This window comes from Cottoperca gobio, chromosome 13 (assembly GCF_900634415.1).
Source record: "Cottoperca gobio chromosome 13, fCotGob3.1, whole genome shotgun sequence".
NCBI classification, from domain to species: Eukaryota; Metazoa; Chordata; class Actinopteri; order Perciformes; family Bovichtidae; genus Cottoperca; species Cottoperca gobio.
The window spans coordinates 19,642,688-19,659,919 of NC_041367.1; the positions used below are offsets into that span (position 1 = coordinate 19,642,688).

The 17,232-nt window shown below is 40.2% G+C and overlaps 1 protein-coding gene across 3 annotated transcripts in view; it reads left to right on the plus strand.

Moving 5' to 3' along the window:
• The window catches only part of caln1 (calneuron 1), a 65,098-nt gene that overhangs the window by 43,378 nt on the left and 4,488 nt on the right, over nucleotides 1-17,232 (plus strand). For all 3 annotated transcript variants that reach the window (XM_029447148.1, XM_029447147.1, XM_029447146.1), the window contains exon 5: nucleotides 13,164-13,320. In XM_029447148.1, coding sequence (XP_029303008.1) covers nucleotides 13,164-13,320 — 157 coding nt within the window. The remainder of the gene's footprint in view (nucleotides 1-13,163; nucleotides 13,321-17,232) is intronic.

Genomic DNA, 17,232 nt, shown 5'->3' on the forward strand with positions numbered 1-17,232 from the left:
GTTTTTTATCCTTTTCATCTATTCAGGGAATCATTTTCTGATTCTGATGAACTGAACAAACTGGCTGAATTAATATAAATATATATATATACGTATATAATATATATTAATCAGATATAAAACACTACTGCTATTCAACAGTTAGCATGCTATGCAACCTATTACTGCTTTGAAGATTTTCCACATTTGAATATAAAGTGATCTTTAAGGTTACATGTAGTGTGAAAGGATCTGGTTTTAGTCTTCTTGATCCCTGACACTTAGACACATGGAATGGAATGATTAAATAAGAAACCAGACAACGTCATCGCCATTTTACACTGAAATTATTTTTGCAAACTTCAGGCAGGCAGTTCTGCCCAAGACGTTTACACGCAGGTTGAACATACAAATCAAATCAAATCAAAACATTTTGTATAGCCCAATATCACAAATTATACATTTGTCTCAGTGTGCTTTACAGACTGTACAGGTTACAACACCCTCTGTCCTTAGACCCTCGCACAAGTGAAAACTTCCTAAAAGAAACCCCATAATTAAAGGGGAAAAAATGGAAGAAACCTCAGGGAGAGCAACTGAGGAGGGATCCCTCTCCCAGGACGGACAGACGTGCAATAGATGTCGTGTGTACAGGATAAACAACATAGTACAAATACAACATTTGACAGAAATGATGTTGTGTTGAAAAAGAGAAAGTTTGGATGAATCCAGGAAAATGTCAAAAAGGCTTCCCGGTGTCCAGCAGGACCAGGTCAGCAGGCGCTGTCACGATTCCTGATCCTGACGTAAACTTTATCAGTGGCAACCTGCCACATGAGACACAGACACTCCGGGATGATACCCTGAATGCTGAGTTCGTAACATACATTTACATAAATGCATACAGATAGAGAGGGAGAAGAAGAGAGGTAGGGGAGGAGAGAGGAAGAGAAGGAAGAGAGCAGGGAGGTGTCCCTAACTAGGGGCTGATCCAAGGTAAACCTGAGCCAGCCCTAACTATAAGCTTCATCAAAAAGGAAAGTCTTTAGCCTGCTCTTAAATATGGAGAGTGTGTCTGCCTCCCGAACACAGACTGAAAGCTGGTTCCACTGGAGAGGAGCTTGATAGCTGAAGGCTCTGGCTCCCATTGTACTCTTAGAGACTCTAGGAAACTACAAGTAACCCTGCAGTCTGGGAGCGTAATGCTCTAGTTGGTTTATAAGGTACTACGGGATCTTTAAGAAAATACAGTCACACATATGACACTGTCCATAGACGTACTAAACACATTTAAACATATTAATATTTATAATGAAACTTATCCAATTATATCTTTTGTATTCAGATCTCAGCTAGAAGCACACTGATTTTGGTTTAGCAACAGGACTGATGAACAGAAGAATTATTACGCCTGTTGCGTTTAAATGGAGGGTTTCATAATTGCCTTTTAGAGGCCAGAAGTTGGTTCTCTGTTTAAAACATATGAGGAGTCAGAAGAGATACTGTTAGTAAAGGAATTTAGGAAGGAGTAATGCAATGATCTTTGTACACATTTGGATTTGATTCTATAGTTTAGTTTTCAATGTTCACGGATGGGCTGCTGAGCCAGACTGTACTGCAGTGCAGCATGACACTCTGAATCATTGATTTAGAAAAACAAAAAACAGACAAATAATCTGGCTCCTGGCTCCAAAAGATCTGAGTCTAAGAAGAAAGTAAAAGTGCTGCTGTATCTTCTTACAGATGCATTTGATACGAGGCGTCCATGATAAGAGTGGCATATATCCAACACTCAGGTATTTGTAGGACTTAATCATTCCTACATTGGGAATTGTCACTGGAGACAGCTGACAATCAGTAGGAAGATCATTTCCTCAGTATTGCGGATAAGAGCCTTTTTATCACACCATTCAATTAGCCAGTCGACATTAGACTGATACAGTCTGGGGTCATCACTGTCAGTCAGTCAGCAGAGATAGTAAGGTGGAAACAGAGTATATTAGAAGAGACTGGTTTGACACGCTGATGATGCAATCTGCAGTGTGAATACAACACAGCTAATGCAGCCTTGAGGTACTCCAACGGATTGGTTTGAGGTGAAGCCTCTGCCTCCTTCAAGCTTTATAAATGTAGATTGTCATCCTAAATGAGATCCATTAATCCTTCTTTTTTCTCTGTCCTTTTTGACAGGGCACAGTTTTTGATTCATAATGACTTTGAAACAACTCATGTATGATGAATAATTCATCGGCCAAACGTTTTGCTAGAGAGAGGTGAGATTAGGTTAATATGTATGTCGTCCCCTCCAGGGTTAGGCTGAGGGAAAAGAAGAAGTCATGTGCTTTGTCTCTGTGCTATGGCTGATTTTAGTGCATACAGATCAAATACTATACTATATCATGTAATACCCTCATTCCCAGAAATAAATTGTATTGTCAATTCATCACACTGTTCTTGTAAATGTTTTAAACTATCAGAGCCATATTTTGACAGCATGAGATCAACAATGGGCCCCTGTGGCCTTTCAACTGGTTTACTCCCTTCGGTTAAAGACAGTTTTTCTCCAATACACATTTATCAGAGAAGCTTCCTCTTTTTCCCGTGGTAACACAGTCTATTTGATCTCATGCTTTTCAAAAATACACACTCTGAGATTTATCTCAGTTACCTTTACACATTCAATGTTAAACCAGGCATGGCAAAAATTAATGAAATCATTTACATTAGTTTAAAGTGGCATAGAGTAGCAGCATTATAAAATAATAATAATAATAATAATTCACCATTAAAAGGCTAAGATAAAAAGATATAAAATATCACTATGTATTTCTTGGTGAGCTAAATACAACCTCAGCTATCAATCTCATTATGCCTCTGCACCGCTGACCGCCGCGGCCGGAGCCATTACAGTATGTGTTCAGGTTGTCTGTCCGTACCATTCTCGTGATTGCAATATCTCAAAAGGCTGGAAGGAATTTCTTCAAATTTAGCCCAATCGTCCACGTGGACTCAAGGATGAGCTGGTGCGATTATGGTGGACAAAGTTCAAGGTCACTGTGACCTTACAAAAAATATTGTTTAGCTATAACTCATTATTTCATATGTGTATTATCCAAATTTCACACAAAAGTCTAATAGGATAAAATTATGAGGTGATGACATTTTGGACAGACATTTGTGGAAACTGCTGAAACAGCTGATAATGAAACCCATAGTTCTATAGCCCCCTCTTCCACCCAATAAGATTTGTCTGGAGCTGCAAAACATATTTGATAACAGCTTATAAGTTTTATATACAGTTATACTATATTTGTTGCATTTATAAAATGACAGAAGGACAATAAAGGAAACTGTTGTATTGCTATGTTTACCTGTTTTAACAAAGGAAAACCCCAAACTCTTTGAAGAGAAGGAAAAAGTCTCATGTTTACGCCTACTTTGAAAAAAACACAGATATATGCAGGCCAATGTGAGTCCTCCCCATATTTGTTGAATCAAATAAAAATTAAATGAATATAATGTAAGAATACACAAAACAATAAAAAATACAATATAGAAATTAAATGAATAAAATAATTATCCCACTTTGAAATAAAAAAAACCGTATAGCTGCAGCCTGATAGCTTAATAAGAGTAAACATGAAAACAATAGGCCAGTTTGTATTGAATTATGTCCGTTTCAGTGTGTTTTCATCCACATGGTGGTGGTGTTCATTTCTTTGGCTTTTAACCAATTCACAACAGCCTCACGAATGCCCCCCCCTCCAAGATAAGAGGTGTTCCCTTTAAAAGATTGTCCACTGTGCAACCAAAAATATATAAAAATGTATATTTAGTTCCATGTTTTTTATTGTCAAAGCTACAGGGAGCCACTACAGAGGGGTTAAAGAGCCGCGTGTGGCTCCTGAGCCGCGGGTTGCAGACTCCTTTCGAGACAAAAGTATCTTAACTCAAAATGTTGTTTTCAAATTAAGATGAGATAAGATGAGAATTGCTTTTATTGATCTCCAGAGGGGAAACTCAGGTGTTGCAGTAGCACAAAGACATTTCAGTATTTCGATATGCCTATTTTGATACCCAATGATACTTATGATTAAATCTCCACAATTATCATCTTTGTTCACCCTCACCAGCCAGATGTAGGCATAATTGTAGTATCCCAAGATGAAATACTAATTTGCTGTGAGGCTGAGTGTCCATAAAGCATTTTTTTGGTGCAAAAAGCAAAAGGTTGATGCTAGTCTATCATACAACAGCTGTTAGAGTAGTGATATGTTGTCAAGATATTGTTGTAATAGAAACAAAACCCATGCCGCAGCAGCAGCGCTTGGGATGATGAAGCGCTCCCCAGCGCCCTGCCAGAGAAATACGCTATATGGACTCCCGGCCTAACTCAAATAAAAAGTAGTCCTGCTCCGGGCAAGAAATATTTAGAGAGCCAGTACTTCTCCGACAATAGTCTGCTGGGTGTCTGCTTGATTCAAGGATGCCATGCAGGATGTAAACACAGTGTAGGGACTTTAACATGCCTGTTGGGAAGGCAGAGAAGGAAGAAATATTCTATTCCCTTTGCCAGGCATGGCCTTGAATAGCAATGAAGGTGGCACAGAGACGTGACATTGCAGACAGTTAATCAACGCCCACAAACACACACACTTCCATATACCTAATAACCCTCCTTCAAACAGCCTGATCTACTTTGATAATCATCCCTCTAATGTGCTCAGACATTGGATGGTGAATTATGGAGGGTTATCAAAGTGACAATGGCTCCATCTGTCTCTATTGTCCCACGCATTACAGTGCTAATATGCTAATATGCTAGAAAAAGGCATCATTTCGATCCTTGTCTAGAGTCTTCACTCTCACCGTGAGACAAAGCAGTGTTTTCATGATGACCTCCAGATGAGTCTCGACCAATCCAGTAGTTATACATGGCTTCATTGTCATGGTTATTTAGTTTAGGATAGAATATTTAAATTCCACTCGTTTCTTTCAGTTTTCTAAGCTTCATATTTAGGTTCCCTTTAAAGGTTTTGTCTCAGTTTCGGCTACAGTTTTATTTGCATCATGATAAGCATTAGTAAAGATATTTCTGAGGTAATAAATCAAGTGAGAAGTGGAGTCATTTTCTCATTGACTATGCAATTAGACTTCTTTTTTGGAGGTGTTCCCCAGACACATCGACTGATTGGTTTCTGCAGGAGGAATATCAACGTTTGGTGCAGGAGGAACTCTGTATTTGTGGATAAATAGACATAAATGAAGCAGAATACATACAGTGCACAGTAAGAGGCTTATCCAGATTAATTTGAGCTATTATTCAAAATGCAGAGTGAATGCTGAACAGGACAGACTGATAGCTCTCCTTCTCCCAGCGCTAAAAAACATGCACGCTGCCGTTTGAAGTTCTGCATGCTGGTGGAGAAGCATTGACGGCACACACCTCAGGCCTCCTGAGAAGTGAAAGCTCATCTGTTTTGTCTCTTCCGTTTGCCTGCTCTCTGCATCTTGTGAAGCCTCTCTGTATGATTTAGGAGAGCTTTTCTTTCCGCTCACAGTATGTGCCATTTTTTGTCCCTCCTTATATAGCTTTAATTGCATGTGAGTCAGCTTGGCTATCTCAGTGATTTACCTCATTACAGCTTTTCTCATGTAGACCGCAGCTCTGAGAAGTGTCAGCAACACATTACTGCCTTTTCGTTTAAATTAAAACACACATGCTGGCACATGGGCGCACACACACACACACACACACACACACACACACACACACACACACACCCACACACACACCCACACACACACACACACACACACACACACACACACACACACATGTCCACGCACACACTGCAGGATAATTTATGCTCTTGAGTGCCCAGAATTTAATGATGTATCTGTCAATCAAAATAAATGCCTCTGACTTCATTATACTGACATGCTGGGTTTCCTAGAGGGGACCTGCTTCATTTTTATCTACTAAGTAATCACAGTGTAGAATTCTAGATGAATGGAGAAACTCATTTGTCAGCTAAATGCAATAGAACAGACATAGGCCAGATTGTCATTGTTCATTATTTCACAGCGTAGTTTGGTGCGCCTGTTAACCCGCCTGAGAAGCGGGTTAACCTTTCCTCTCCGAGCTGCGCTACTTCAAAGTCTCATCAGGGCTGCAGACAGCAAGGATGAATGGTGCGTATAGATGTATGACTTCAGAGGATTTAGGCATGTTGCTCACATCACTTAATGTCTTAGTTTGTTAGCATTTCCTGAGAATGTTGGATATCAGTATGTTCATAATACTTCATGAATTAACATTGTGCCCTGGCCTTTAAGTGCAGGCTTTGAGTCCTCACTGATGCAGTCCTAGACATACTTACACAGGGCACCTAGTGTGACATTTCTGTAAAGATGATTTTTATTTCAGACATGCGAGTAAGCAGGTGGGTCGACATCTCATGTTGGATGTTGTTTTTTAGGTCTTTGCTTAGGAAGAAAAGCAAAAAATGGCAAAACAGGTCCAACGTCTTGACTTCAGTGTTATGTCTTTGAAATGTGAAGAGGAAAGAAGTTCAGAGGTGAATAAGATTACTTTTAGAGACTGATTGGTTATTGATAGTTTCGAACATGTTGTGCGAGCCAATCAGTTCTGGTGCTCTTGGGTTGGACTAGGCTTTAATAATGTTTTGGTCAAATTGAAAACACAAAGGTTTTGACCACTTTGAGGTGCGAAATATGGTATTTATCATCAGTTCCAGGCGGGTTCCTGTTGACAGAAGCTGCTGCTACCCTTTGGGCTTAATTAAACCGTGTGCTGCATACTTTTCAGGTTTAGATTGAGCTGCAATTGAATGTTAAACCTCCAAGTAAAATTGTGCTTTGAATTCATTTGGTCACTTTTCCACCTCTTCAGCCCTCCGTGTGTCTCTTGATGTCCTCGACTCATTCTTTTATTCACCATCTATCTTGCATTTTGTCTCATCTGTTCCTTGTTTTTCATTAAATAAAGGCAATGAATTACACGAGGCAGGACATTTAGACTCGCTTAATCCCGCTAATGAGGGCCGTGAACCTCCGGCAGCTCCACTAGCCTGCTCCCCTCCAGCAGCTAATGGGAGTTATTTATCCTTGATTAATCATACCAACAGTAATTGACAATTGATAGCTTTCTCAGTGGCTTTATGCAGTTCTCTATTGCCTTGGGATCTAAAACCTGTTATCCTTTAAATTTGCTGCTGGAACTGGGATTATGACATTTTGCGTGCAGCAAATTAAAAGTTAAAGTGAAGTGAGTGAATCTCTTGAAGGGAGAGTATTGCTTTCTGAACTGAGATTCAAATACATTTCCTTGAAGGATTTACAGACTGTTACATACCTGATGTGATCAGAGATGCTTGCTTGTGTCTGAAGAAGCCACAAAGATGCTTGGGATGAAGATTTCATTTTTTCTCTGTTCGTCACAGGGCATTAACATCTATAAAGTGTTCAGAGGCGCACAGAGGGTTAGTGACCTCAACAGAGAGCTCTGGCTGTTTTCCTCACGGCCTAAATGTGTAACAGTTTTGTCCATAAGAATTGATCAGGGCCTCATGTGGCCAATGTTCCTGTCACTTCAAACACTCCAGTGACATGAGCCTCAATTAATTTTTCTGCCTGTTGTGACTCTTGCGCGCTTGTTAAGTTTTCGCTTTTCTCTTTAATCTTCCGCACTTTGACAGCTGGGTAATGGAGTGGTACTGGAGACATAAATTTCTCCTGAAGGCTCGGAGGCCTTTCAAGGGGGACGGATAGGGAGTGATCGATAAAGATGCTGAACATTCATTTTAACAAGGAAAGAAGGTGTGCATGTTGGACCTGGACATTAAGCACAGCTAGGGGAGGACATGATGAATATACTGCGCTTAGTGTGGCCTCATTACCTGTGGCATGCAATGAAGAGCCTGTAGAAATGCAAAACTTGTTATTGGAAGTTGCTGCACCTTTTGTTAATATGTCTTGGTTAATTTACAGAGGTAAGTTCCAGGTTATACACATTAAGGAGGTTAATACTAGTGTTGTCAAAAAATAGTGAAACAATTATAAATACTTTGAAATTAACCATAAATGCCGGAATTTGAAGCCAATTTTACATAGTGGCCAAACCATGGAATTAAAGCCTCTGTGTTTGTCACGTGATACAATACTTCCCAGTACAAACACTTAAATAGCCCTTATTTAAATCATTAGGTCCTAAAAGTTGTAAAATAGGACGACATTACCATAATACCAATATTTCTTACACAGCAAATAGTTGGATGCTGGTGAATGTCGTATATATAACATTTAACAACCTAATGAGCTTCATGTGATAACCTGGTGTAAGAGCGACAGGACATCCCAGATGAAGAGGAACACATGTGCACACTGTTTAGACTACAGGCCACACAGAGTATAAAGAAGCAGACTTTAAATATAGGAACTGTAGACCAAGCTAAAAGCTCAGACATGAATGGAAGAGTGGGAGAACATGTATATTCTTGAGACTGAGAAGTGTCATCATGGGAAAACTCTGGAGCAGATTCAGATACTGTGAATAATTCAAGAGACTGCTTTGTAAATAATAAATGTCCCAGCAATAAATATTAACAGCCAAAAGCAATACAAAGGTTTGAAGGAGGGATGTCCTGAAAAGTAAAGCTCAGAGATTGTTGGATGGAATCCAGTAATGAAGTCATGACTTTGCAACTTCTCTCACATCCAGCAGCTGATGGGGTCAGTGCTTACTGGCCTACAGCTGTCTAAACCTCAGCGTGTTAACTTTCATATTTAACAAAGACAGTATTAGGGAAATGTATGTAGCTGTGGCTTAACTACATTATTCTACATTCAAATCCACTGACCTTCAAGCACAAGCTTGTCCCCGGCATCATGTTTCAGATGCATTATTTCTTCTGCCATTAAAAAACAAAATACTTGCCAGCCTATTGCATTAAAATTAAGATTAGCAAATGCATGTAATTGGATTCTACAGTGTGTGCAGAGTATTATCTGTGGCTGTGTAATTTGGCTGTAATGCAAAAGGCTGAACTCAGCAGATGGATGGATGCTGGCTCTTGGCAACTTCTCACCGCCTGTGTGTGTGTGTGTGTGTGTGTGTGTGTGTGTGTGTGTGTGTGTGTGTGTGTGTGTGTGTGTGTGTGTGTGTGTGTGTGTGTGTGTGTGTGTGTGTGTGTGTGTGTGTGTGTGTGTGTGTGTGTGTGTGTGAGGAGCTGAATACGCCTCATTTACGGGTGTATAGAGATACAGAGCTTTCTCCTTACGGTGACTACCCTTCCTCATGTCCAACCCCGGAGCCCCTTTGCAGTGTGAATAACAGGCATGCAATCGATTGAGTAAAATCAAAAAAGTTCATGGTTTAATCCAAGGACAGTGTTTCCTGCCAGGGTGTAAATATCAACCTCAATGCACAACCTCCTTAGATTGAGCCTGATTATGTTTATGGTGATTATAGTTTTATTTGTCTCGCATAGCCAGACCAATCTCCACATTTCATTTTAACCCATCATAATTCCGCACTAAGGGAAATAAAACGCTCTGGGTTGTTTGTGAATTACAATCGTCTTGGGCGGCACTAAACCCAGAATGCACGGACAGTGCCGTTGCAAAACAGTAACAAGGAGATAACGTCAGGGAAATGGCAGGTTTACAGGCCTAGTCTACATCCTGTGAGTCACACTATTGTTTAATTGTAATGCCGATGCAATATTTTGATAATTAAGTAAAGGAAATACTTGATAATCTAAAAAAACTATTACATTCAGATTCAGCAAAATCAGACTAATGGCATCTCAGATATCAGATTAGAGTTGTATTCTTCTATATCTTGTTGATGTTGTTCAAACTCTTTTTAATGCACATTAAGTAAGTCAGTTCAGGGAAGAGAGCTTTTAGTAACAATGTCAATCTCCATCATCACCTACATCTCTCTTCCTGGGATTCTTGTGAGAATGTCTTTACAGTATGTGACATTTCCAACATTTCCAGAGTCTCCATTAGAAGCCCCTTTGCCCGAGGTATGTGATTAAACTTCAGACTGAACTTCTGTGAAGATTGCGTGACAAAGAAGACTACTAAAGGTTTCCTCTCTGTGCGTGGGGCTCACTATATAACTGTAGGTCACTCAACACATGGTGTCCTTTTTTGTCTGAGTCACTTCCTATTCCACAGGCATCGTTCTTTTCTACTCCCCTTTCTTTCACCATATTCTCCTATAAAGGTCACTTCATGTTTGAATGTGAATATAATCTGAGCAAGTTGGTGGGATGTGGAAAGAGGAAAATAAAATGGCTTTTCTTATCTACCACTGGAGTGTTCAATGAATGAATCTATCCTCTGGCACGTCTCTCTTTTCCCTGGAAAATGAAGCTGCAGCAGTCTCTTGATGTCCGCCAGCGATGGCATAGTTAGGAGCAACAAGGTTGAGCGAAGGTCGAGTAAACAAAATTAGCCGTCTCCCTCTGGGAGAAGGGACACAGGAGCTGGCTGTAACTTTAAGTGGCAGGTGCTGCCGGATCACTCCAGGTGAATCTGTGTGTTTGGAAAAGGGTTTTTCTGTCCCCAGAGGGAGGAGAAATAAACAGAGCTCTGTTGTCTGTGGGACGTCTCATCTGTTTCTGTGTTATGCTGTTGCACATGATGGCATAATATAGTTATGGACAAGTATACACACACAGATAGGTCATGTGAGTTTGTGAATGTTGAGCTCTGAGGACACAATGATGTTTGTTATCTAACTGTGTGCTGCAGCTCATTAGCATCAGCACATTGTCACTTGAATCCTGAGTATTTCACTGTAAGACCTCTTGTGATAGAAGCCTGTGATGCCTTCATAAAGTTTTAATACTTGTTCCTGTATAGTGTTGGACAATCAATAAAGGTTCTTCATAGTTGAATAAACATAAGGAATAATATTTACTTTCTCCTTTGATTACGAACCTAAAGATGAAACATTGACCCCTGACTCTGCATTAGCTTGGATAATGAATCTTTATGGCAGCTGATTAATATTTGAGGCGTGATTGGTTTGTGTGTGTTCATTAGATCACAAGTGGGATTTATGTCGGAGTGTGATTTATGCAGTAGTTTATGAAATGATCTACCCAGTGGGCTTGCCAGGACGCCAAGTGAATGTTATCCTCTCTCTGTGGATGTGCATCACTCATTGCAACATTGCTTTATACACACGCTGGGATTTGGAGATCAAAATCTGAAAGTGGATTTTTATCATGAGGAATGGATGTCTGCGTGTACATGCAATAATCTCAAGGCTATGCTTCCATCAATATATTCACCAACTTGTTCCTCGAAGCCAGAACATCAATTTCAGTTGATGTTCTGGCCGCCTGCACTCTGGAGCTGCTTGATCTGAAGTCTTTCTGATTTTACACCCCAGACAAAACTTATTTCAAAGGTAATACTAACTGTCACCGTGAAATGAGTCCCACTCCCAACACAAACACATGTATTGTACACACTTTGTTGTTTGTCTTAGCCCAGTTGTGTTGCCTTGCTTCATTTCTACTCATATGTACTTATGTACTGACTAACCTCATTTTATTCAGCTTTTTATTTTCATTAATTTCTTCAATTCAATATTTTTTCTTTCTTTTTTATCATTAGTGGAGAAATGGAAAATAAGTTAAAAATGGAAGAAAAGTAAAAAGAAATATGTCGCAGATTAGACTCACTGCATGATTTGGAAGAGACTTTATCCTGTGGTTCAGTCTAGACTAAAACATGTTTTTAAAAACAAAACGAAAGTTTGTTCGCTCGCACTTAAAGTCATTTGATTTCCAGAACTCCTCACTGACCTCTACTGCCTGGCACAGCTTTGCAAGCTTCATTGGTCCAACACAGTCATTGCTGTGCGTATCCTTCCATCCTCTGCACAACTTATTCTGTTGAGGGTCACAGGGGGTAGTGCCCATCCTAGCATGCACTGGGCAGAGGGCCACACTTTAACGGGTGATTAAGACTGTGGGAGCACAGCACAGGAAAGACCCGACCACCTGGTGGGTTCAATGCCAGATTGTTTTAACCTTGCAGCCACTCTGCTGCTTTGTTGAGGGTAGTTAGGTGAGAGATAGATGGAGTCCATGTCTCATGGACAATTAGGAGTCAGAGACTTCCCCGTCCTTCACTGTGTGACGTCGGTTCTGATGATGCCTTCTTTACCATCTGGTGTGTACAGCAAAGGGCGTTTTATCAATAGCCTGATAAAAACGAGTTGTGTTTATTGAGTCAGTAAAGCTGTTGATTCCAACATTCAGAGTGATTCAGAGGAATTCTGTCCTTTCGATTGCTTCTGGACTTTGTGATGACACTTAGTTCATTCTTAGACAGGATTGTATCACATTCACACATGATTGTATTGCTGCTTTTAAGCTGCGTATACAGAGAAAATGAAATCACTTTTCTCTCTTCTTTTATAACTGCTGTCAAGCGTTAAGTGAAATGCTGCTTTCAAGCAGTTGATGCGATCAAAGGCAAGCAAGGTCTTCCTCGTGTCAAGCTAGAGACTATACATTTATCTGATCTCCTGAAAACTTTTCTCTCAGTAGGACCTCCAAAACTTCTGTTTTACAAGTTGTTGTGTGTTTGTCTTTTTATGTGTGTGTGCCTTCTTTTGGATTGAATTGTGTAAATGCTGAAACTAAACAATAAATCAGTCCCTTTCAGGCTATAACTGCAGCACATTCAATTTAATCAATGCATTAACTTTGTGAGACACTCTGATTAAAGTGAATGCATTAGAGCAGCATCTGTAAGAGGTACTATGATGACCATGGTACAAATAACAAGAACATGCACAAGGATTTATGTATTTGAGCTTTTTTTTCACACTATTTATTGTAAGCAGTTGGCAGCAACAACTGAACAAGAGGTTTTTGTGCTGCACTGTTGAGGGTGACAGTGTGATGGAGTTTTTCTTTGTGTTGTTTTATTGAAGCTTGCACACTAGTCCTACAATTGTGAAACAGTTGTGTTACATGAGTACACGTGAGTTAGTTCTCGGGTAGTCGGGTTAACATGCCATCCTACCAGGCATACTGCAAAAGTACACACACGTGTTTATTTATGTGAAAAGGAAAATTATCTCTCCCTTTTAAAAATCTCCTCCTCTCATCTCTCTCCCCCTGCAGTTCGACATGCAGAGAATCACCCTGGAGGAGCTGAAACACATCCTGTTCTACGCCTTCCGCGACCACTTGACCATGAAGGACATTGAGAACATCATCATCAACGAGGAAGAGAGCCTGAAGGAAAACTCTGGGAACTGTCAGACAGAGTTTGAGGGAGGTGAGCGGAAGTCCCTGACTAACTTCACACAAAGACACTTGGGACATGGAAATGTAGTCTGTGGTGTGTGTGTGTGTAGATGGAGTGAAAGTAATTCCTACTGTCAGGAAGAATTTGAGCTGTCTCATCAAGATCTTCAGCCAACAGTTACAGCACACCTGCTGATTTATTGATTTGGGGCGTTGGTGGGGACTGGTGTCAGCTGGTCACCAGTTCAGAATGGGTGCAGGACCTCGCTCTGCAAAACTAATCATCCAAGATTTATGGATATCACAGCAGCGGAGGGTATTCTAGGACTTTTTCACTCTCTCACTATAAAAATAGGAACTGTAATTGTTTCTATTTCAAGACATTCTGAGCAAGTATTTGTGTTTTCATACGGCTCCTTTGAATTCAGATTCAGTGAGTCAGCTTTGTGAGTCTCATGTGCTTTGGAGTCTTGACATAATTACATTTATAGAAATGATCAGAGAACAAGACTTAAAAGCAATTGAATTTACATTAAACATTTACAGTTGAATAGAAAGTTTGCAGTCCAGGCAGTATTAACAACATCTGTGCAGGACACATCAGTTTGGCTGGAGCTGAGCAGATGCTTGTTGCTGTTAGGCAACAGCCAAGAGATACGTTCACATAAACAGTGCTACTATAATTCATTAACTCTCTCTGCCCTCTTAACACATCTATGCATGTCCTGCTGTTCACTCGTTCACTGTTCATTGGATAGTTTACGATTTATCAAAAAACAGATTACATAAATCTAGTAAGAAATTGTAAAGATTTCATGCTGGAAAAATGTAAATCTCAAGCTATCTAATGTGACATCATTGATTGCGTGTGGACCTTGACCCGATGATATGTGTGCTCTGAAAGTAGCCTAAATAATGCACTGGTGTCCATTTTGTCCGGACCACATGGATTTCGGGTGTAGGAAAGGCTGAGTCATAATGTTCCCACATATCCTGAAGGCAGCATGGTTGGTTATGCTGTGACACTGTCCTCGTCAGAAGTGTTTGCATCATTATAATACTGTACAATGTGTAAAATTCTATTTTGTCTGTGTCGTGTATATTTCTTGCTCAGAGGCCAAACAGCCCTTCATGTCCCTCTTTACCAAACCCAATCATAATGAGAATGCACACAGATTGCACCAGCACTTTATCAGGTCTTAAAGCTGCTGTTGAGTGATGACAACATCACGTTCCTATTGGGTTTATGATGAAGACTGACCACCGCAGGATGATGCAGAGCAATCACTTTTGTCAGCCTCAAGGTCCATGAGTACCACATGCCACACAGGGACACCAAAATGTGCTCAGTCATGGAGAAATCAATATGTTGTGTCACAGTGCGATTCAAACTGAGCACAATTCATCATGCTACTCTGGTGTTTATTGCTTCAGCTTACTGATTTTTGTGGTAGCATACCAGTCATTTGATTTCCCTCTGGCTTCACCTCGCTCACAAATCAATATGGTGTGGAGATGAAAAACAGCAGAATAAAGAATGTAACCACTGATTCATAGAAGTTCACCAGGCACTGATTCATTACTGAACACATTGCACCAATAGCGTAAAGCCAAGAGAAACATGCTGGAGTAGCAGAGAGGACATGAATTTTGATCCATGAATGTCAGAGCTGCCATTACAGGTGCATAGCCCCCCCCCCCCCCCCCCCCATCTTAGCAATATACATATTGTGCATGTTTCTGATGTTTACCATCATTTAAGTAATTGTAGACTTTTTCATGTACATAATATACATTTTGCTATTCTGAGGACAGCAACATTTTCTAGAGCACAAGATGTTTTTAAAATGCTGTACTGTAGAAGAACTAAATTACCTGGATAGATTGAAACTTATGATTCCCTGTTTTGGACTTGAAAAAACTAAACTTAATATCCGTTTAGACTAGAGATCCTACTTACTTAGGATGTTGGTTTAATTTCTTAAACCCCAGTTCCCGTACCTCATATAGTCAACAGCATTTGTTTATTAGCTGCGACCATCAGCTCTATAGCTTTAGAAAGTTAGAGCTAGTTAAAGTTAGTTGACCTAGTAATAAAGTAATCTCTATAAACAGAAGCCAACATATGAATGTAGAATGTGTAGGCAACGGGACAATATTTTCGGAAGCGTTCAGGTTTCCAATTGTAGCCCTAATAGTATCCATTATGGGTTATCCAGATATCCGCTGGCCACACGTCCATAACTACAGAAATATTTCCCCTTGACCCCCGAGGCTTGTCGTCATCAGACCCAAAGCCGATGGGCTCCGAGATTGCTTATCAAATAACATTAGAATGATTTCACCTGGTGGTCAACTGATTTTGAATCACAGGCGAATGTAGACAGCCATAAGTCAGCAGCATGGAAACCATGATACACTTCATTACCTTCATGACCACAGTGGTCCACTGAAGAAAATCCTTTGTGGATATTTGGCAGTGGTGTAGTTACTTTGGGCGGCTGAGGAGGTGTTATATGAGGCTGACAGCAGGTTCAGGCGACTGGACTGAAAACTAATGTCTTGACCACAACTCTCCTCCAATCTCTGCAGTCCAGCTGAACACATGCTCTTTCAATTGACACCCTGTTCAACTCTGACTTATAAAACTATAGCTAGATACTCAAGATTAAAAGGAGCTGCTATAGTATTTGGGAAATGACACAAAATTCTAGTACAGTCTTGAAACAGTTTGAATTATAAATCAGTTACATAATCTCTTCCCAGATGGTTTGACTTGTTTTACGAAATTTAGATTTTTAGGTCTTAATAAAAGATTCATTGGCTCAGTTAAGTATATGGGTAGATGTTTGTTCTACTTCTCAAAGTTAGAGAAGCGGCTTGTGACTAAGAGATCCCTGGTTCAATTCCCAAACCCATAGGATTAAACTGAGTAGAGCAAGAAAGAAAGAAGAAGAAAGCCTTTCTCCCGCCTTCATTTCCAACCTATGGAGACAATGGCAAATAGATGAGAATGTGTTTGCTGTATACGGCTTCAAGGTGTGAATGTGAGTAACTGTGAGTGTGAGCCTGGAAAAGATATTTGCCTCTTCTTTTAAAAACAACAACATATTGTCTATCATGGCTTGTGTACAAACACTAATCAAGACAAAAGCTTCATCCAGTGTTGAGTTACATAACCTTGCTTGTTGGCTGAAAGCTCATTCTTAGATAATCCACTTGGATAAAAATCAAGTCACGTCATGTTTAATATGATGTGAGAGTCTGGAATAGTATTTTTTCAGCCAACTAATGACACTACCTCAACGCCTAAGCCAAGAAAGATGTAGCAACTTCTGTCTTACTTTCCACATTGCATTTTCTGTGGAACAGCAGTCAAGAGGTGTTTTTGATTACTTCAGTGCTTCTATAATTGAGAGTTATAAATAGAGTGTGTGAAAGTGTAAGTCATGTAGCTGTGGGTCATTGGCCCAGCTCTTCTAATTACCGCGGCCCGGTAAAAAAAGTTTTTAAGCCGCCCGCAGTCTGACTGCCGGCTGCGGGCAGGGAGAGCTGCTGAGTTACCGGTTGGTGCCGGAGGTTGATTGAACCAGAAAAGGATCGCACAGAGAGACTGCTGTGGTGTGAATGTGCATGTCTTCTTGGATTTCTATATAATGTCCTTAAATTCAACATACTGTCATTTACTTGCACTCCGATGTCTTTTGTTTTTAAAGGGGGTATTATGGAGACAAACAATTGATAGTCGTAAGGTGGGTTTTGCTCAAGCATGAAGGTGGTACTCCTCACTGCTTCACCAACCTTTTTTTAGGACCATAACAGTGAATCAGCACAAACACTGAACATTAAAACCTCCGTGAAGGTAGGATTTAGTGCATGGAAGTTGTTTTAGACTGCAGTTTTAGTTTTAGCTGCATGTACTTATAAACAGGATTGTGCATGA